Here is a 22,490-nt window from a genome sequence, read left to right as displayed (position 1 = left end):
TGTGAGGAAGGCCATCAAAGGCCATCCTAATGTCAGCACCTACGACCATACGGGGACATGTAGACAACGGGTTAAGCTTCTTCTTTGAGGCGTAACATGATATCTTGCGTCGTGAGACCGGAGCGGAACCCGTATTGTGTAGGAGCAAGAATGCTACGCTCCTCCAGCCACCATACAAGGCGAGCGTTAACCATGCTCTCCAAAAGCTTAAACAAGCATGACGTAAGGGATACCGGTCGCAAGTTCCCCAGGCAGTTAGGTTCTTTGCCCGGCTTCGGTATTGGTTTTACAGTTTAGTGTCGCCAGTCGTCGGGAATGGAGACGCGATTAAATTCCGCAAGGAGAGTCACCTTGCATTCTTCTGGGAGGTTCTTGATGTGCGATCCAGTGATACCGTCTGCGCCTGACACGCCATGCGTGTTAATCCTGCGTAGGGCATCTTCGAGCTCTGCCATTGTGAAAGGCTGGTTAAGTTCGTACTCCCCAGCTGGAGTGTCGTCCTTCTCGTAGGTTAGGGAGTTGGGACTCGATGAATGTGGAAATAATACCTCAGCCGTTTTCTCTGCGAACGCTTCAGAGGCAATGACTTCTTTGAGAGCCACGCGGGCTGCCCCATCTGCAGTCCTACGTTGCCCAAGAAGGGATCTAAGTATGCCCCAAGCTCGACGAGAGCTTATTGAACCGTTGATTTTTTCGCACATTCGAGCCCACTGTATAGACGCTAGTTCGGCGGTATACTGCTCGATTTCTTTTTGGACTGCTGTCAGTTTTGCTTTTAGTGTTTTAGGACGTCCCCTGGCTCGGAAGGCAGACTGTATTCGCAGTCTTCTGTTCCATAAATGAAGAAGGTGTCGATCAGGATCGGGATCATCAAGAGGGACGCGAAGTGTTTTGGGGGATTGGCTTTTGGCATTAGCCATGGCTTCTGTAAGCGCATCTATGCTCTGTATGGAGTCACACTCCCTTAGGAGTGCTCGATATTTGTCCCAATGACTGACCTTCCATTCCATTTTAAGCCTGTTAGACCCTCGCGTTGACGTGATATCTTTCTTCAGAGTTATTGCTATGGGGAGATGATCGCTACCCAGCGGATCCTCAGGAAGGCTCCATCGAAATTGACTTGGTCGCGAGGCCAACGTCAGGTCCGGAGTAGTGTCAGCTTGGCGTCGGTCCTGTCCAAGTCTAGTATGAGCTTGTGGTAAATTCAGAAGCGTGATTCCGTAGTGGTCCGTAAGCGTGAATGCGCCTTCCGCGGGGGCTACACTTGGTGTAGTTCCAGGCTATGTGCTGGGCATTAAAATCGCCGCAAACAAGCACTATGTCACTACGGTAGACTTTCTGGAAGTGTGGTATGAAGCTGAGGTCTGCCGGAGTGCGCTTAGACTTGTTTCTGGTATTTTCTGGATTGAGGTATACCGAGAAAACGACCATTGTTCTTTTTGACGTGAGTTGAAGTCTACATCCAGTGACGCTAGCGCTGCTGGAGCACCAAGGAACAGTATCCAGCCTAGTGTGTGTCAGGGTTCTGTCTACATACATGGCTGTACGTGCTGGTGTGGCAGGATCTTCTGGAAAACCATAGCCTTCGTAGCCTGGAAGACGTGGAATGGGTCCGTTTACGTCTTGTAAAGACAGCACAGCAGGTTTGCGCCCGTTGTGTGACAGTCCCCATTGTAATATCATGTCCGCTTTCTTTTTCTTTAGGGAACGGCAGTTCCACTGAATCACGGTCGAGATCACTCCCCCTGCATACCGACCACGACCTGAGGCGCTACTTTGAGACTGAGAGCGAGCCATGGTTCATGTTGAAGGGTGGGCTGGGAGAATTGGCATTCGCAGGAGAAAGAGAGCTTCCGTTCGTCGGTGGGGTGGCCATGGAGCCCCCAAAAGGGAGCGTTCCATTGAACATAAGACGCTCCATTACAGTGCGAACGCATGTTTCAATTTCGCGTTAAATCATAGTCTGAACCCGTGTCATGATGTTGCACTCTAGTTGTGCTAAGCGTGCTGAGAATACCGCCTCATAATCAGGCTGGGGTTGTGGCTGCTGAGAAGTTTGCAGAACGTGGTTACTACTTTCACTGGATGTTTCACTGCGTGGGGATTGAGGGGCTTCCTTGTGAGAGTGGGCAGTGGGCTGAGTTCTTGCTGATGTAGTGGGCGCGAGCGGGGCGATTGTTCGGGGGGTGCGCGACTTAAAGATCTTTCTTGGCCGCGCCTTTTCCGGTTAGTGCTTTTGACTGCGTCCGCAAAACTAGGCGTGCCCTCTTCGTGATCTACAAGCTTCCCTAGAGATTTTTCAGAGATTGTTGAAGGCGCGCTGCTTGAAGCTTTATCGGCACTGCGCCTGACGGCCACCATTTTTGAGCGTCCTTCAAGCAATGGCGAAAGTGGGCCTTGGTCTGTTTTCAGTCCTGAGCGTTGGTTTCGTTTAGCGTCGGCTGGCGATTTCCGCGTGGTTAGTTTTTTGTTAATCTCTACGCGTTTGGGACAGTTTCGGGCCGTAGCTAGATGGCTCCCACCACAGTTCCTGCATTTCGGAGAGTTGTTGGGACATTCTCCACTGCTGTCATGCTGTTTGCCGCCGCACTTCGTACAACGCGGTTTGTCTGCATTGGGACATTGTTCTGTCCCATGTCCCAACTTGTGACAAGTCTGACAAGCATAGACTGCTGGCTTGAAAGGGAAAACTCGAATCGTAAACGATCTGAGTCCGATCTTGAAAGGAAGGCTCCTTCCCTGAAAGGTTACCAGCGCCGTGCCTTTTTCGCCAATAGGGCGAGCGCTGATGATTTCGCACTTTCGACAGTGTAGGGTCGCCTTAAGCTCGGTAGCTGTCATTCCGCCCGCGTTGTGGATGATGCCCCATATCTGGTTTCTCGTTATGGCTCCGTAAGCTTGAAACTGTGTGAGTTTTCCATTGATAAGTTGCGGTATGGTGAGAAGGGCGTCTCGCACTCCGCAGTCGTCCGTATCCACGGCTATTTGGTTGCTTCTGTCGAGATACCGGATCAGAATGCGCGCATCGCCTTTCCTTTCTGGCGTCGTTGAGGAAATCTTCACGTGCTTCGAAATTTCCGCGTCGAGTACAATGAACTTCTCGTCCATAATTCTGCACGGCTCTTGAGGTTTTAGAATAACAGTACACCCGCCAGTCGCGCGGCGTTCTTCGACTAGGCCAGGTTGACTGCGCGCCGGTTTACGGCGTTGGTAAGTGACTGTCTGCCACCCTTCTTCGTTTTGGTCTAGTGGATTTGCTGGATCTGAATCCGAATCGTATGAGTTGTAGTCAGCTGTATCGTCCTGACAATTAGGGCCGCGGCGGACCACGTTAGGTTGTTGTTCACGCCCGATTCGGGCTCCGCCGTGCCGAACGAAAGGTTTAGGCCTAGACGCGGACCCCGCGTTCAGTGAGGAAAGCGTCCCCCGAGAGCGTTTCTGGCCGTGCGCTGCAGTTGGCACAATGCGTACGTTAGAAGTGAGTGAAACATCGCACTTGCCTTCGCTGTCTTGCGGGGGCTCAGTAGCGGAGAGAGGAGCAAAAGAGCCGTGTGCCGTACTTGTCGGTAAGCCTAGCATGGCGTCTTCGTCGGTCGATGTACTGGGAAGCTGCAGATCCATGTCCTCCGAGGTTGGGGCGTTGGATACAACTTCGGCGGGATCCATGGTTGTACGAGGTTCGACGGAGACCGGGTATGCGGGCCCGGGGCCCACAAGTCCGGTTAAATTTGCCTTAGTCGACGGAGCTTGGGTAGGATGCGTCGGCTACGCCATAGAGATGGCTTCGCTCGGCCACCTAGTGGCGAGTCCCCACATGCACCAGGAGAACCCGTCTGGGTGCCTGCTCGCCGGAGAGGTCACTCTGAGAAATTGATGCGTTGCTACTTCTGTCCCTACAAGGGTCTGCGTCAGACAGGCGACGTCAGGTAAGAAGGCCTTCCTGAGGTAACTGTGCGTTCCTCGTACCACGACACAGTCCGACGTCGTTCACGTCGCAAGAATGAAGCCGTACTACACCCGCTTGACTTCACATTGAACTGCTGGGTTTGCCGGGCGGCTTTTTGGACGATGCATCGGGGCGATTTTTTCACAGGGCATGGGGTAATTACGCAGGTCAGTGCCCCCGCTCGGGAATGTACCAACTATCGGAACGTTGGGGACTAGAAGAAGAGAAGGTTAAGAACTTTGCCAACTCGGTAGTTCTTGTTGCTCGTTCTTACCGTCATCTTGAGGGCTTTCTGTAGGTCTTCATTGACAAGCAAATACGTTTGTTTGCTTTTTACCCGGGACAATATGTTTCAGCAATGTACTGAGCCCCACAGGAGTAATATGTGCATGCTACTTACACAAGCTTGCGGTAATAGCATCACGTTTACGCTAATAGCGTATATGTAGGTCTAACTAGGGTGATTGGCCAAGTCTGACATTATTTACCGGAGAGACGTAGAAAATAACGCGAAGAGAAAATGGTCACAATTACCATTTAATACTAAGAGAACAAAATACTTTCGTCGGTACTGTGTCCACTGCAATCTAGTCTCGACGGCACGTAATCACTGAATACAGAGGCAATACTTTCATCGATGCTCAGTCTACTGCGGTGTACCCTAGACGTCACGTAATGATTATATAGAGTTATAATATTTTCGTCATCGAATTGCGCGAAATAAAATGTGACGCTTTCGCATTACAAGCAGTCTCAGGTGCCTCTCTGAGTGTTTCTGAAATGTATTTTTGCGTTACTAGCGTAACTGGAACGCTGCGAATATAGGATTATAAGGTTTAACGTGCAGACGCTTCACGGGCGATCAGGCGCACCGTAGTGGAGGCCTCCGGACTAATTTTGTCCACCTGGGGATCTTTAACGAGCGCTGAAATCTCAAACACACGGGCGTTTTCGTTTTTCGCCTCCATCAGAAGGAACGCTGCGAAGAAAAACCACGTACAAAGTAAAGCAACAAATAAAATCGTTCACTACTTTATTTTTGGTTTCAAAGTGTGCTACTAAACCTTTTTTTTTTGCGCTTATCACTGCATAGAATGCAACACGTGTGGGGTCTAAGTTGACTTCAAAAAATGTTTCGGTGGGGTTTCTGCCAACAGGCATTGGACCTCCCGTAGCCCGGGAAGAGACCGGGAACGAGCTGGTAGAAATGCCGGCACCCTGAAGAAATTCCCAAAATTCCCCGCATTTCCCCGAGGGGAAGGATGTGAAAGTGCGAATGCACGAGTTGAATTTGCGCGGTTCGGTAATGTTCGCGAAAGAGAGATCACACACACACACACACACAACTACAAAGAAAGAAAGATGCATTTATTCACAGACACCTATTTGTGTTGTCGTTGTACTTGATTGCTAGAGCGGATCTCAGCTTTGAAATTTCGTGTCAGTACTCCTTTAAGCGGGTGCATTAGCCCTTCTCACGCCCGATTCCTGGTCAATCCCCCACGTGGGTATGTGCCATGTCAGCGGCCAGGCAGCGCGCGCCCATCTCCCCCCGTTGCCAAGGAAGACGAGGAGATTCCTGGCCAATCCCCCACGTGGGTATGTGATGCGGACATCGCCGGTGGACGCAGGTTCAGGGTCGCTTAAGAAGTGCATTGCACTTAAAAACAAAAGGCAGTGGCTATTTTGCCGGCAGCCGGCAGATCAGTCTGGGAGAAAAGTTGCCGGCAGTTCCGTCCCATTGGCTGGCCCAGACCACGTGATTATTCTGCCAGCACATTTCCGCGGGGGCTATTTTGCCGGCTGCCGGCACATTTTCGCGGGGGCTGTTTTGCTGCCTGCCGACACATTTTCACAGTTGCTATTTTGCCGGCAGCCGGGACATTAGCCCGGGAGAAAAGTTGCCGGGAATTCCCCGGCAATGCTGCCCCTGGGCGCCAATGCTGCGGCAGAAGGAGATGTCAACTTTAACGTTGGGGAGAAGTTTTCGAGCTTTGCCGAGCTTGAGGAGAAAAGATTGATTGGTACTGTTCAGTGAATTACGTCCAGTTATAGAAACGAGTCGGCAAGATTGCGGCGGGCATGTCGAACTTCGCGTCAGCCCGACGGGAACTTTGACACTTTGATTACAGACAGTGAATGTTCCTTGGTGTTTCCTTTGTTGAATTTCTAGCAAAGCCGTACTATAAAGCAATCATCAGCCAAAAATCAAGATTGCATGGCTAGAATTCACCACTGTTTATTTCAATGCTATGAAATTTTAAACACGAACTGCAGTAAAAACAATGTTCCTGTATGGAATTATGCAAAGCAGGCAGACGTACAAAAAACATCTAATTCTGCGTTCAAATACCAAACACAATGAAAAAGATTAAAACAGCGACTTATGCACAATCACTACACTGCCAAACGTTAGCTCTCGGCTGCTTGCTGGTACGCACACGGCAAGTGGTATTCCAACAAGCACAAATCAAAGTGTCTGTAATCGAAGTGTCAAAGTTCGCGTCGGGCTGAGTCAAAGTTCAACATGCCCGCCGCAATCTTGCCGACTCGTATCTATAACATGACGTAATTCACTGAACAGCACCTATCAATATTCTCCTCAAGCTCGGCAAAGCTCGAAAACTTGTCCCCAACGTTAAAGTTGACATCTCCTTCTGCCGCAGAATTGGCGCCAGAATTGGCGCCGCAGAAATGTGCCGCCAGAATAATTACGTGGTCTGGGCCAGCCAATGGGAAGGAACTGCCGGCAGCTTTTCTCCCAGGCTAATCTGCCGGCTGCCGGCAAAATAGCCACTGCCAAAACAAAAATTAGAAATTGTTCGCAATTCTACATACTTCGCCGGCTGCCGCTTGACCCTACCGGGGAATGCGTTCTGGAATGTGGTAGAAATAGGCAGTTGGGAAGTGTATTTTCTAAGAAGCGAGTGGAGGGCTTTAAAAGGGGTGGAGGAAGCTTTAAAACCATTCCCCTTTACGCGTGGAAAACGCACTGGGACAACAAAAGTAAAATATCACTGCGTGCGCGGGCATTTAAAACTCAGATGTTAAGGCGAAAGCCGTATATTTGTCTCCAATCGCTAAAATTGACCGTAGTTGTCGCCGTCGTCACCCGAATTATAACAGAATTTCCGCCGCCGTAAAGAGAAAATTAGTCAATTAAAAGACGTATCGGTTTGTGTGCGATTTGAACCCAGGTCGCAAGAGCACCACCCGCTAACCACAGCGCTAGCCCGGCACTGTGCCAGAATGTAACAAGAATTAGTATAATGCGTGCCCCCTGACAGGTAAACACGATGGCGCGTTTACCTTCTTTTGTGCACCCGGAGACCCACGAAAAACCGCGACCGACGAGAGGCTAACAGCTTCGCTGCAAAGCAAGAGGTACGCATAAGACTGTTCAGTAGCGGGAATGCGAAAGCGTTACATATTATTTCAAGCTATTTGATCCTGTATGTCGAATAATAGAACTGTCGTGATTTACATCAACTAATGTTAATACATCTTCATCACAACGATATATGTCAGGTGTGTAATCTTGTCACCTGGGAGGGTGCGGTGGCGTCAGCTGGTGGGGCTTTTAACTACAGCAAGCGCCCGGCTCTTTGCTCGCCGTGCGGCGATTTTGCTTTTCCTTGCTTCTGCTTGGTGCGCGTACTGCCGTGAGCGACCACGTTTCACAGCTGCCTCTGTCATAAGCAGCGGCGGGAACGCGACCACTGCCGACGCGTCACCACCCCGGCGGTGCGAGGAACGAGAGCGCGCCCGTATAACGCCGAATGTCACCCTCACTGTGGGGTCCAGAAAGCAGAATGAGGTCACGACACCAAGCGCAAGACATGGCGTCGAGACGGCGAGGACTCTGTGGCTTGAAAAAAACAACAAAATGCGATGTTAATATAGTAGTACTGCCTTTCTGTGGAGTCACCATTACAGCTTCGCTGGTAGACCACCTTCACGGAGTAAGATCGTCGATGATCTCAATACTGTAGTTTCTCACGCTGTTACAGCATGAATCTATACACTGCTCTACACTCTGTTGAAATGCTACCCATGCTTCCAGAAGTACCGATAATAGAACACTCACGATTGACATAAATTTGACGGCTCCCAATCTTAAGTGCTCCTACACATAGAAACCAATATGAGAGGGAGTTTGCAATGATTTTTTATACAGAATTACAAAGCATCACAGACGGATGAGAAGTCAGATCGAGAAACTCGCTTGTACGGGTACTCTTGGGCAGGGGGGTCGTAACGATGCGTGAGAAATGGGTAGAATATATAGAGAGTTTCAATGGGTTAATGAATACTGAAGAGGTTTGCCACACTACGGTGAGGTTTGCGACTTCAAATGGGGGTGAGTACAGTCGGGCGAAAAAAGAAAATGGGAAATAATGAGGTCACCTGCAGTGTACTGCACAACACAAAACAGCAAAAAGAACACTTGTGCAACTGTCCCGGGGGAACGCCTTAGCACTGATTCACTTTCTTGGACCGCGGTGTTGGGGGCAAAGCCTTTGATCACTTTTCTAAATGTTTCAGGATTGTCCGAGGTTCTCTAACCCTCGGATCTTCAGATTTTTTCTTGTGTTATTGCAATTTTTTTACCCCACTCCAATTTTATGTAGGAGGCTTAGCGCACAAGGCGCGGCTAAAAAGTATAATGTAGAATTGCCACAGACATTGCCCAATATCTGTGAAATTCTTCATATTGCTTCGTTCAGCGACAAAATCGCAAATGGCAAAACAGCCCTGGTAAAAACAGAAAAGACCAAGGGCACGCCTTGAAGCGGCAGAACAACGAGTGTCAAACAACATCCATACACACAAAAAAATCCTGACAGATTAACAACACACCACAAAAAGCTTTTTTCCAGTCGCACGCTTTTCCGTTCTCAATGAGGTTTCTCACATTTTTCCTTTCTGGTTAGTTTTTTTTTCTTTCATTTTATTTTTTCTCTACTCATACTTTAGCAGTTTATGAAAGTTTCATGACTTTTCGTTGAAAACGACGTGCGGGGCCTATTCCGGCCGACAAGAAACCTGAGATTTCAACACGCAATCAAAAAGCTTTTTTCCAGTCGCAGGCGTTTCTGTTCTCAGGAAGAATGTTTTCTACTGCGCTCTTTTCCGTCATGCTTATTTTTTCTGTACTCATGCTCAAGTGCCTTCTGAAAGTTTAATACATTTTTGTTTGAAACGATTGACGAAGCCCGGTTCAGGTTGACAAAGCACCTGTCGTCGTAACAGCTCGCCACCAAAAAGCTTCTTTTCTTGTCGCATGCTTCTCCGTTTTCAGTGAGGTTTTTAAAGACGATAGTATTCTTGAGCTGCCAGAATCAAGCAGATTCGCGAACTTTTTTACATTTCTTTGTACAGCCCTAGTTTCTATTATATATATTTTTTCCTATACTAGAGCTCCAGCAGCCAGGGAAAGTTTAATTTTTGTTTTAAAAAACATGTGCGGCCTAATTCCGACCGTCAAATGAAAAAAAAACCTTTAAATACTAGCAGTACACACTGTAAAACATTCTTTTTCTCGTTTCGGGTTTCTGTCGTATTTGCTTTCTTTTATTTTCTTTTTTCTGTGCTCATACTCCCGTATCTTCTGAACATTCATCAAATTTTTGTTTAAAACGACATTCAGGCTGTGAATGCGGTCGACTGCGAAATTTCACGCACCCGCGCCGGGATGCAGGTCATAGGTTTTGTACGAAATTAGAGTGTTCTGCTCTTCCTCCATGACCGCCCACTCTGCTTTCCCCAGGCGCTTGAGGCCAAACACCTATACAAGAGGGTCTTTTGAGAATTTTGGTAAATTTATATAACATAGCTCCACGTTCCTTGTTGTGATATAATGGCTGGCAATCGCTTTTCAATCTAGCCCAGCCATGATATTATCTAAAGGCGTCGCATTATCTATCTTTATCCCACGTGCGTTTGAAGCAAGCCTGTCAGCGCTTGTCGTGAAAATGACCGGACGAGTTCCATGCAGTGGTAATTTTTTTTATTTTGAAGAGAAGTGGACCGCTGCCCAGATCAAAACCATGCACATTGATGTTCATGGTGACTGTGTAGAACACTGGGTTTTTGGATGCATGAATTTAAACGTGACCGGGCATCAACCTGAGAAGCAGCACGCGCCGGACGCCCAGTTGAGATCACTACTCCAAACGTAACGAAGAAAAATCGTAGAAAGTGTATGCAGGACCGCCAAATAGAGTGCACGAAATTTTCCAATGCTGTAGCAGCCCTAAAAAAGAGTGCACAATATTTTTCACTGAAAATTTTAGATGATAAAATAGTGTGCAATGGGTACCGAGATTTTGGACTGCGAACACACACAGGTGAAATGACGTTTCCATGCAGTGTTTGGCGGTTTCTGAATTGCATGCATATTTCATGCATAAACTTGTACGCTACTGAAATTTTATCAAGGATTTCGCAACATTAGCCCAAACACTGTTTTGATGTAGGTGTATAAACGGCGATGATAGAGGAGGAGTCTGCTTGCTTTTCTATTCGAGATTGACCTGCTTTAAGCACCTAAATCAGGTTATGATGCGAGGAAGACCCACGAACTCCCGAGATATTTGTTTGTGTCTGCCAGTACATTAAAGACTGTGTTAGATACGAAGCTACGAAAGGCACGTCTGCACTAAAACAATGCTGTTCGTGTAGGATGTACAAACATCTTGCATATTTTCTTTCTTTTAGATGCAAAGCATCTAAAGAAAGCATCTTCGTCATCCCTTCGTCATCCCTCTGCGTTCGGCGTCCGCACCTCTCTTCCTCGTCCCCCTCTCCACGCCAGCTGTGATAACGCCGCTCTCCTCCTCGCCGCTCGGCTCGTCTCGTGCCGGCTCAGGAAGACACCGGCAGCACTGTCGCTCCAGGAGCCCTAACCAGCTGTGATAACGCTGCTGTCCTCGCCGCTCGGCTCGTCTCGTGCCAGCTCAGGAAGACACCGGCAACACTGTCGCTCCAGGAGCCCTAACCAGCTGTGATAACGCCGCTCTCCTCGCCGCTCGGCTCGTCTCGTGCTGGCCCAGGAAGACACCGGCGACACTGTCGCTCCAGGAGCCATCTCATGGTCGGGGCTATGTCTCTCCCTTGTTGCGCCGTCCACACCCCCACTGCGCATGCGCGTCTCTCCTCCATTCTTTTCTCCTCCAGCTGTATAAAAGCAGGTGCACGCGCTGCGCGGCGTAGGTCTGCTCCGAGACACCGCCTGCGCCGGTTCTGCTCCGGTGTGGAACCTACACGGAACCACCTTGCTTTGCATCACCACATAGTTCCCTTCGGGGAGATGGTGTATTTTTAAAGACGATAGTCTTTCTTGGGCTACTTAAACCCAGAAATTTTGGTCTGTCTGTATGTCTGTCTGTGTCTGTCTGTCCGTCTGTCTGTCTGTGACTCGATTCAGCCACCCGGCCAAAGTAAAACAATGCCTGCGCAATAGTCTTATATAGTAACAGCTAAATGTACCCGTCTAAGTCCGGTGTAATGTTTATACTTCTCAATATTGTTGAAGAACAACAAGACATTACGCATATATAAGACACCAAATTAATACAGAAGTGATATTTGCAGCGTTCCTTTATAAAAAATTGTACGTGTTTGATTTTCGCGAGATTAAATACTTCATCAACTGAAGAAAAAAATATCGCTCCGCCTTCGCCTGCTGTCGCCCGCGCCATATAGCTTCTCGCGGCATTTGAAGAAATCAAGTGGCAAGAGTTACGAAAGGTTCCACGTTCTACTTGCAACGCAGGTGGAGTATGGAAACGCGGTTCTATAAACGTTTAAGTAGGGCGCCTCGACTAACGCGCGTCTTCGCCGTACGGCAGCGTTCGCATCGAGACACCCGGTTTGAAGCAGTGGAACGCGGGAAATTTAAAATGATTTAAGCAAACCTTTGGCGTCTTTACCTTGGGACGAGCGCGACGCAAGAGGAACAACATGAGAGGTGAGCAGGAAAGCGAAGGGAGGCATTTACTTCACAAAAGCTGATAAAGACTATCGTCTTTTGACGGCATTTGCAACGAAAGGAGCAGATACGCGGCCAATTTTTTTTTTGTTGTTGTTTCTTTTCGAAGGTTGCGTTCGCGTCCGGGTGCATGTCTGCGTGTGTCTGCGTGCATACGAGAAAGAGAGATGGAAATAAAAAGAGAGAGGAAAAGGGGAGAGAGGGGTTTAGTCGAAAGACACTGACGGCGCAAGTGAGCCAATTTTGCTAGCTTCGATTGAAAATGGCTCAGGTTTTACACTTCTAAACCTAGTTGTCACAAGCAAAAGCAAGGACTACGCACCCACTGTTTCGTGAAAGTTTGCCTTCGCTTGAGATTGCGCAGCCTGCCGTTTAGCTATCTCTACTGGATGGTTGGATTCATCCTTTCGCTTGCGGTTAAGGGCATGCGCAGACCGCCCAGCCGGCGCACCAACCGTTGGCGATATTGAGAAAGGGCTTGAAAAGTGGCGTTCTCTTTTGCGTGCATTGTGTCTTTCTCTAGTCTTCGTTCCTGTAAACTCAGTCACCTCAGTGTTTTACAGCGAAGCTGTTAGCCTCTCCTTTCTCAGAAAATGTGGTGTCGTAAGCTAAAAACCCAGGCAGGACTCAGCAGTTCTCGCCCAAGACGTCAAGCGCATGCGTCAGGTTAATAAGGCGTGCAGCATAGAGCTCAGTGCTCGTCTAAAGAAAAAAAAACACAAAACAAGCATCGAAACCGCATGATGAATGATAAGGCGTCAGCGAACAATGGAACCCACATGTCTCGTAAACATTAGGTTTGCAGCTGCTCTCGAAAGGGGAGGGGGGTTGACGTACGTTATTCGAGGGCTAGGACATGCTTCAGGCAGGAACCAGCAGTTCTCGCCCCAGACGCCGAGCGCATTCGTCAGGACCCAGCATGTGCCTCCAGAGAAGTTGAGTGCAAGCACCAAGCCCGCCAAGACAACGAGAAACACTTAATACCTTCGCCATCAGCAAGTGTAGTGGTTTACAGTAGCTGCGCTGGACATCCACTTTCGCAGGGCGGAATGGCGCCCATTTTTTATATATCAGTGGTTTCACATACCCTTCGCCTAGTCACGTGATTTGCTTGTGCTGAACCGCACGCACAAGCGGGCCAGCCACCGCCAGGCGATAAGGCGGAGACGAAGCAGCCATTTCACTTTCACTTAGTCACGTAATGCCGCCCCGGCGAAGCTCGGAGCAAGCGAAGCGATTAGAAAGGCGCAGTTGCGCGCCGGCGGCTGAAGGTCGTTGCGAGGCGATGAATGACCTTGAAAGACGTAGGGTAGTAAGGATTTCTCTCTAAAATTCACCAATAAAACTAAGGCAAAAGCTCGTCGTACGTAAGGGGATCGGACACAACTCAGCGGATAAAAGATCATCCGAGCATAGCTGAAGCAGTTACTCAGGATTGGAACCGATAAAAAATGGAAGACAAGTAGAAAATTTTTAAGGCAGCGCTTTGTGGACTCCATCAACGCTAGCATTGCACTACACGGCTTTCTACTGGCCTTTTTTTCCGTGAAAATAGGTAAAAACAAAACGAAATAACTGGCTTGGTTAGCCCGTTCCATCCCGCAGAGAAAAAAAGATAAGGGGTGTTGGTTCATGAGCTTAAGAGCATTGTGGTTTGGGCGCAGATAAATGTTCCAAGAGAGGGGAGGTTGTTGTCAGGACATTTAGAACTTCAATTGCTTGTAACTGGCCAGGTGCTGGTAGTAACACACGCAGTCGGGCCTTGAAACGCTGGGCAAAGTTCAGTGTGGTCCTTTGTCAGGCTCCTGCAACCGAATCCCTTTCAGTATCGAAGTTGCTCACGTGATTATGTTAGCACAGTGACGACGCGATGATTTCTCGCAGGGAGGGCCAAACATCTGCCGAGGAGTGGCACCGGCTATACGGAAAGTGCTCCGGCAACGAGATCTACCACATCCGACTGGCTGACAGCCGCTTCTTTGGTGAATACGAAGGAAAAAGCTTCACCTACGCCTCATTCCACTCGCACAGAAAGTGAGTGCGCCTTGCCTTCTCCGCCTTCTTGGCTCCTGTGCCCCTGATTTGCTACAGCCCATTTGCACGCAGAGACGTGTTCTCCACGGAACCTTTTACGGTCTTAAACAACTGCGCGATAACAAAGGGCGGCTGGTTGGGGTTTATCAAGGTCGCCCGAAAAAGCCTGCCTCCCTGCATGCACGAACGACGTCAGTCGGCCTTATCGTACATACTCTTGTATACATCTGTAAACATATTCTTTAAACAACAAGGAGCGCCATTTATTGACATCCCCATCGCCTCTCAAATCTGTACTAAGCGTCCAGAGAGGTCATGACCAAGACGCTTTGCACATACATGCTTGACACGTCACTTAACATGACACAAGCGCCCTCCTTTCTTTATGACGTCCAGTGTAAAGTGCCCTATCTTTTTTTTTTTTTTTGCATACGCAATTGCCTTGTGCCGTTGTATTTTCAGGACACCCGCACTAAAATTAGTACTCGTTACGAACAGCCATTCTGAATGGCATCGACTCAAGCGTGGAGCCTATCGAACACTTTCCCTTTTGCTTTTTTCTGGCACTGCCCATCGCCACAATGTTCTGACCCAGCGCTGCGGAGGCCGCAAGCCAAGCCATTTAACGATTGCTTTCAGTTACCCAATTAAGTGCTAAAAGTTATGGACATCTGATTTCAGATCGAGATTGTACCCACAAAGGAGCTCGGCTCCACTTAAAAATGGCTTTTGTTCGTTTCGTACTACTCTGGGGCCAAAGTTCATAATAAGGAAGTTATTGCGATATTTTTATTTGTTCGAGTAAACATTTACTATGTGTCAATTTATTTTATATTGCCCGTTGAGCACTGTTAAAGAGCCATGAAGACAAAATGCAAGTTTGTGTTATTCGAAAGATTTCGTGTTTTATAGTGCCCCCAGCGCTTGTCCGAATGCAAACGATGCTTTATTCACTGAGAAATTAATCAATTTAGGTAAAAAATTTTGATGTTCCCGCTCAATCGTGCGTTTTCGTGGTCCCAAATGACATCACAGGAACCGACCGCTCTGCAGCCTAGGGTCCCTTGATTCATGCATCCGCCGTACAGGGTGGAAACACGTATGGGCTGGCGCCGCCATTTTGGTCCACTCGCTCGCTGCCGAAACAAGTCATTGTATCAAAACCGCGCTAAAATTATCGCCGCAACGGGGTTAACTGGCGAAGTTTGAATCATCTTATCTGTTTCGCGTTGCTGGGTCTCGTGGGAAACGAGAACAACGCGTTGTGCACGTTGACCCAACTGCAGCGGCACGGGGCCGTTCAAAGGGTGTCTCCACCCCGTACGTTGGCGCTGGCACTGAGGTATTCGCGCGTTTGTTTACGTTATTGAACCTAGATGGCTCCAGCATACCGTGGCGTGTCGTTTTCTGCCTTTTTTTCGTTCTGTGAGAAAATGGTTTCGTGAAACATAGTGCTCGCTCGACAAATATGTTCACGTAGTACACCGTCGCGTCAATCAATCGGACAGTGTCGTCTGAGACAACCCCAGAGCCCCGCAGTTCTGTGCAGCTATACAAGCATAGTGCGCGCAGTACCAACAACAGCAGTACGAAGCGGTACTTCTATGTTTACATGTTCTTTCGTAACTTACACTTACCTCCATTATTACGGCTTTAAAAAGAATGTGCCCTAAATTTAAGCGCAAATAGGTCGTTCGGCAAGCTTGTAAGCTCTGCCTAATTTGCGTTTACTTTCGCCGTCCTCCGCCAATCGCAGAACTGGCTCGAATGACATCATAGGTTCTGTTCCGGGAAATGAGCTAGTGGGTCGCATGGCTATTCCCTTTTTTACTAATTATGTAGCTTATTTGAGCGAAGTTTACGTTAAAAGTGGTGTCAGTATGATTCTAACGAGGCAATCTTTTGAATGAACCACACTTGTGTTTTCTCTTCATGGCTCCTTTAAAAGTCTTCACCAAAATAAATGAGGTGCATACAATCCGGATTTCATTGTTTTTTACACAGTCAGAACCGTGAAAGAGGGGAGGGGGTAGGGGGGATAACTTGGAACTGCAAAAACATCGTGAGTTCAGATTTCACAGTGAAAAGACCTTCCCTATATTATTTTTCTTCGCACTATACTGGCTATTGACGAGAAAAAACAATCAGCAATTCATATGGTTCCAGCGAGAGCAGTCCACATAAATAGGAGAGGGTATAAAGCTTGGTCCGAAACAACCTGTGGGGATGTTACGTTATGTTAGGTTATGTTATGTTAATGTAATGCTACATGATGACATGGTATGTTATGCTTTTATGTTATGCTATGTTACGTTGTTATGTTATGTAAAGGCATGGTATGGCATGTTATGTTATGTTGCTTTGTGTGTTGCGTTGCGTTGTGTTGTGTTATGTTGTGTTTTACGCTATGTTTTATGTTACGTTGTTCCTAACACTAGGCTCTCGGAGTTCTTTCGTATCTCCATGCAACGTTGCTTTTTGTTATGAGGTGTCAACTACCCAATATCTGAATACATATAGCTTCCCAAAAGCGCGGAAAGACTTCTTTTATATTGTGCCAAATCGATACGGCGTTGTGCTGACTGAACGTCGAGCCCTGTAGTTTGGAATTGCTATAGAAGCCCTTCGCATGCCAGTTCATTTTCTGTGCGTGGCTTCCAGCTTAGATGCGCACGAGAGCAGATGAATAAACGAGTTTGTTCGGGCATATAGGTGATTCACCCCCTCGGCTCTAAACCCTCCGGCATTTACAGGTACGGCGTGGCGCTGGTAGGCGTCCAAACGGACGTGCACGGCCAGTGGCCAGTGCTGCTGAACCCGGGGCCGGCGTACATCATGAAGGGCTCAGACATATGCTTCTACATGAACATCACCAAGGAGGAAAACAGCGCCTTTCTGCCCGCCGCGGGCGACGAGGCCAAGCCCCAGGACGCTGCCGACAAGGCCGCCGCAGACGCCAAGTCCAGGACGGGTGCGTGTGCCGCTGCTAACGGGTTTTCACTCCCTCTACTACCCTGTACTACCCTGTACTACCCTCTACCGCTCCCTGCTACAATCAACAAAACGATACACAATGAGACGGGAGTACTAAGTCTAAGAATGTAATCACAAAAGCGAGGTCACGAGCAAGAGTTAGGCCTCATTCACACAGCCGTCACCTTCTCCGTCACGGCACCGTCACGTCAAAAAAGCGCGACGGAGACGCAACGGAGTAGCGTCCGTACTGGAACTCTCCGCCACAGTACAGGGTCGTTTGCGTAGTGATCAGTTTAGCCTAGAATTGAGTATGCTTAATCTGAAAAGTAAAGAAAATGTCGTGAAAATACGATACAAGGTGACCATAAATGCTCTAATGCAAAAATAAATAATGGCTTAGATTTTTTGCGTGTGCTGACTTTTCGATAAATTTAGCCGTAAAAATTTAAGTTTTCTGATTGGCTGGTTTACGGCAGGGCGTTGTCCCGCCGCGGTGGCGGAACAGAAACGGAGAGCTCAGCTTCCCGTCGCCGTCGCATCGTCTTCGGTGAGAAATCGCCTGAGAAACCGTCGCATATGACGGAATACGGTGACGTGACGGTGAAGTCGTCACGGGGTGAAAAACGGCTGTGTGAATGATGCCTCAAAATGCTCTACGCGGCAACATCTATCCTACAGAGTCTATAAGCATATATACTACTATATACCGACGCTATACTGATGGCGTCCTGACGATTTCCGGAGTCCGGAGCCAGTTTTTTTTTTAATCAATCCATCCTCCAGCCGTAAGAAATAAACAGGATAAAGGAAAAATACGCACCCCCACACAGCGGAGGCAACCGCTGCAGCGCGCCTAATTATTTACAGTATCAAGCTATTTTATAATCTCCACGGTTTCCAAAGCAGGTTTCTTCAACGTGCGGTTATTTTTTATTTCGTTTTTACATTCGAGTCTCCCAAATAGATCTAACTCAAATTACAGGACACGATGCAATCAGGCTCTGCTTCGCAACAGAAAATACCCAATGTGTGAGCTTAATAAACATAAAGCCTTATTGTTTACCGCGCAGTCTAACTGGTTATCTTGGCTACAAGTGTTGTTTTGCATAAAAGTGGCCTAGTGTTTTGGGGGAGATTGGATTAAAAAAACATTTATTGATCCCGCAGTAAAGTCTGCATGCAGACATAGAGAAATTACGAGGCGATCTGATGTAGATTCGTTCTAGGTGCGCAACCAAGCCTTATTTGGTTCATCTGTAATTAAGCGCGTTCAAAGCTATCTTGCGTGTTTTATTTGGCGTGTGACGAACAGATAAAGCACTGATTTCTACTTACCAAGCGTTGTGCAATACACCTTTGTGGGTATGTGTTACTCTGTATGTATATAACATTGTGCCAGGCTTCAGAGTATGCCCACAGATTTATTTAGGTCTGCGGTTCTTTTGCTTGCACTGTAATGGATTAATTGAATTTTTATTCGATCTAGTTGATTTGTTTGTGTATTTATTTATTTATTTATCATCAGCCTCTGCCATCGAGGCGGGACACTTGGCGCAATTTCCTGGGTCGTCTGGTGCGGGTCCCCAAGTCCAAGTTATTGAAGGTGTGAGAGCCATCCCAGCCCGAAGCCTCCCGAGAGAAACTTCCTTCACCCGGGGAAAATTTTGGGGGGAGGGAGCAGACACAGGGTGGAATTAGGGCACCTGAGTCCCGTCTCAGAAGAGATTTCCGGGTTGACCCTTTGATGCCCAATGTTGCTCAGGACCAACAACTCAAAAAAAAAAAAACATTTTCTCTCCCACATTGAGGTTTTTTCGAAATTTAACACCACTTGGTGACAGCCAAAGGTTCCTGGACCTTCAAAAATTAAAAAAAAGAGAGAGCAGCACGTATTTCCTTGTGCTAAAAAAGTATTGTTTACGCGCGTCAACTCTCATCGAGCCCCGAGGGCTCAATAGGCATGTGACAGGTAAGCGAAATTGTGCAATTTTGTTGTTGTTACAAATAAAAGCAAAACAAGCTGTATGTTATAGTCTTCACTTGAACCATAAATCATGCTGATCAACGTAGCTTTCTTTTTCAACTGATATATGGGTAGCCAGTGCCCAGTGCTTCCCAGGGCTCAGTGTGTCCTAGTGTCCGTCCTCATGAACCGAATTTTTTTCTGACTTCATATTTGTGATGTCGGAAGTCCTTTTAGATCATAAAAAAATTGCCCGTGCTTAAGCAACATATTAAAGTTTTGGGCATCAACGGGTTAAAAGGCGGGAGCGCGTATCGCAAGGAGGGAGCTTCACCACTCCGTGTGGCAAAGCGCGCTCTACGGTAGAAATCTCAAAAGGAAAGCATGGCGAAAGCATTTCATACTTCGTTACGGGACTGCGCAGACGACAAACAAAGAAAAATATATTAAATAAAATGGAGTGGAGAGGCGATGAAAAAAATCGGCTGTATTTTTCGCACCGGCCTTGTAGTGCGAAAGATTGATATACGCGTAAAACGAAAATGCCTGTGGGGAGAGCTTGACCGATCTTCATCATTATAAAAAGCGCAAAAAAAGAACGCGACCACGAGGATTATACACAGAGAAAGGATAAGCCGGCCCGGGGCATGTTTGCGAACACAACGGAGAGGTTTCTCTATGGCCTTGATTAGAGCCGTGGAGACGGCTAGAGGGCGCCGAGCAGCAGCAGCAGAAATGCGGCGGAGGAGTAGAGAGCGTGGCGCCGAACGTGACAGAGCCACTCCCGCAGCCAATCACGGAGCCACCACCACCAAGAAAGACGCAGCAGCTTCGTACATTCTTTTTTACAGCCCCCCAGTAAATCGTGTTTTGTTTCGTGATTGTGTCCAGCCCACCGAAATCGAAACACCTTCGCTGGGCAATCCGCCATCATGTGAATAGTTAGGCCTGCCAATTTTCTGGAACTCTTAGGGTTTGCGCACTCATCTCTCTTTTCCATCGTGATCACAGAGAGCGGCCGGTCGCGGTTCGACTTCCGAAGCCGCAAGCAGCACCTGGAGGTGCCGAAGCCCGAGGAGGCCCGGGGCCGGCGTCCCAGCATCGCGCCCGTGCCGGACCTGGGGCAGAGCGAAGAGGGCGCTCAGCTGGACAGCGAGGACGACGCCCTCGGCATCGAGGAGGAGAAGTACCTCGAAAACTCCTGGAACACGCCCGCAGAGGAGTCTGAGTAAGCACGGGATTCATAGCGTCCCTCACATGTACCTATATATACCTGCTTGCAGCTTCCCTTACATGCGCTTCAGCACCACGGCGCCTGCTCCGTGCCATTATCTATTTTCACCTTGGATACCGCTAACGCAAGAAGGGAAAACGAGTGTGGTCATTGGTTGCAGTGGTTTGCCTGTGACCATAGAATCGAGCAAAGCGTAATTTCTGGCTTCGTCTAGATCCATGCTTTCAGCTTAGTTACATCCTTGTCCTCATCGACGGGAGGGAAAAACAGCTGCCGCATTCTTGTGACGCTCATCTCCTGTTTAACGGTAGTATTTATGGAGAGACTGAAGTGAATAACTGAAACATGGAGGTGTTAGTGCCATCCAGGAGTTTTTAAAATACCGTCTAAAGCCGCACTGCATGGTGCGGCTTTAGTCGGTGAGCAAAAACACTCACCCAAAAACAAAATGACAGTTCAGGCGTCTGCCACGACTAGATTGTTTATATTCCACGCCATTTTCAGTTACTAATTACTATGATGGCATGCTCAATTTTCGTGCCCGCATCAGGCTGCACTGACTGATGAATACCATCCGTTTCATAATAAAATGGGGCCACCAGTGCCACTTTTATTGTTGTCACAACGACCCTTCCTGCATCGTTAATCCTATAGGTAGGAAAACGGCGATACTTCTCAAGCACGGAAATATTTGCATAACACCTCAAATAAAATCAGAAATGCGGCAAGCGCAATTTAGAACTTCTTAACCTGTTTACTGTGCAGAATAAAATGTTAAGCCATAACCACCTATTTGTCAAAACAACACGGGACCTTTACGTGCGTTCTCAATGGTAGCATGCGTTAGCTACCCGTTGTGCCTCAACATGACGTCCACAAGATTAGCGTCTATTTAATACTGAGCGGGAGGACTGTCCGTCGGGGCCAATCCGTGACGCGTCACAAATGTCCAGCAGATTCTTACACCCAAAGGGGAGGCGCTTTGAGAGCAATGCACAGCCTCGGTGTAGCCGTCGTTCTCGGGGAACCAGAAGCGCGCAGCTGGAGTTATCGTGGCGGAAGGGGGCCAAGCTGCGCGGTGGGACAATTGTGTTACAATAAAAGCTGCCTGTGAGGAGCGGAGGAACTCGGCCGTAAAAGAACGGTGAACGTGGCACGCTTGCTTTTTGAAGTGTACACTTCAGGGATCATGAAACTGTTCTAACGACTCCGAAGTCATTTTCGAAACGTTTAGATTGCATGGAGATTCGATAAACACTTATTGTCGACAGCGTTCCTTAAACTCATAATGTGCTTGACAACGATTGTCGTGTATTCTCTTTTTTTAGTGCCGACAACTCGCCTCATAACTGCCTGACATTGCTCCTAAGTGTTAGGCGCCTCGGCATAGAGCACGACGCTTCTGGGGGAAAAAAAGAAAATTGTGAAATATTAAGGGACCACTATACAAACCACCCGCACCCCTTGCCGTCAGAAATCTGTCAAGTGCAGTGCTTGTAATGTGGCGAAGAGCCTCTTTTTGCCGTTCATCCACCTAAGTACCAGCAAAAGCAGAAGGGAGGCAGAGCGTACGCGGTATACCGATTACGGCCCCGCATCATGTCAACGCTCACTTAACAGCAAGGCCACGCAGCAAGAACTTGTAGGCACCAAGGAAGCATTCAAGCGAGAAAATGGAGAAACGATGAGCAAGACCATCAGCGGGCCCGCCAGCACCTGAGCGAATGGTCGCGCAGAAAAAGCCAGGACCTAGCGGGAACGGCCGCGGCTGCCCTAACGTATACAGGCGGATAAGCAATGGGCGATCAAGCGAGGGAAGTGAGTGGGCGGCTGTGGAAGCGAGAAAACGAGCGCGAATTTCGAGTACGTATACGCATGGTTCACGTTAGGAACTGCGCCTAAAGCACGTCACGCTTTCTTTTTTATTTTTCTTGTGACCTGCAGCTGCGGTAAGTTAAACCCTGCCAGTTGATTCAACAAAATCAATTGTATGGTAATCCTGGTGCCGTGTATACACAAAATCTACAACTTCTATACTAAAGGATGTTACAGCAGTGCATCGTGGGACAGCACTATCAGCCGGTAAACTTCGTATGACGCGAGGAGCAGCCACGCAAAGTAATTACAAGAATTTGGCGGCGAATGTCTGCAGCAAACCCCATTTATTTACAGGCATAAAGTAGGTATATAAGAAAAGTTACAGAAGCTTGGTTTGCTATTCTCCAGCGGCTAAACGGTTATCATTTCCGCCTGGAGTTTATTTCGCTCGTGGTTTCTCAGAATGAATACGAGCGAGCTAACTGTGAGCCAAGTGTGCTGAACGGGTTCTGCGTGCTTTCCCTGC

At 48.1% G+C, this 22,490-nt stretch overlaps 1 protein-coding gene across 1 annotated transcript in view; it reads left to right on the top strand.

The window, feature by feature from the left end:
- LOC144158181 (potassium channel subfamily T member 1-like) overlaps nucleotides 1-22,490 on the top strand; it is a 254,850-nt gene that overhangs the window by 181,373 nt on the left and 50,987 nt on the right. Inside the window, 4 exon segments of the mRNA XM_077688863.1 lie at nucleotides 13,824-13,973; nucleotides 16,727-16,944; nucleotides 19,924-20,140; nucleotides 21,475-21,517. Coding sequence (XP_077544989.1) covers nucleotides 13,824-13,973; nucleotides 16,727-16,944; nucleotides 19,924-20,140; nucleotides 21,475-21,517 — 628 coding nt within the window.

This window comes from Haemaphysalis longicornis, unplaced genomic scaffold, assembly GCF_048455015.1.
Source record: "Haemaphysalis longicornis isolate Haplotype H1 unplaced genomic scaffold, Haemaphysalis longicornis Haplotype H1 scaffold_1, whole genome shotgun sequence".
NCBI classification, from domain to species: Eukaryota; Metazoa; Arthropoda; class Arachnida; order Ixodida; family Ixodidae; genus Haemaphysalis; species Haemaphysalis longicornis.
This window is presented reverse-complemented; position numbering and strand designations above follow the sequence as displayed.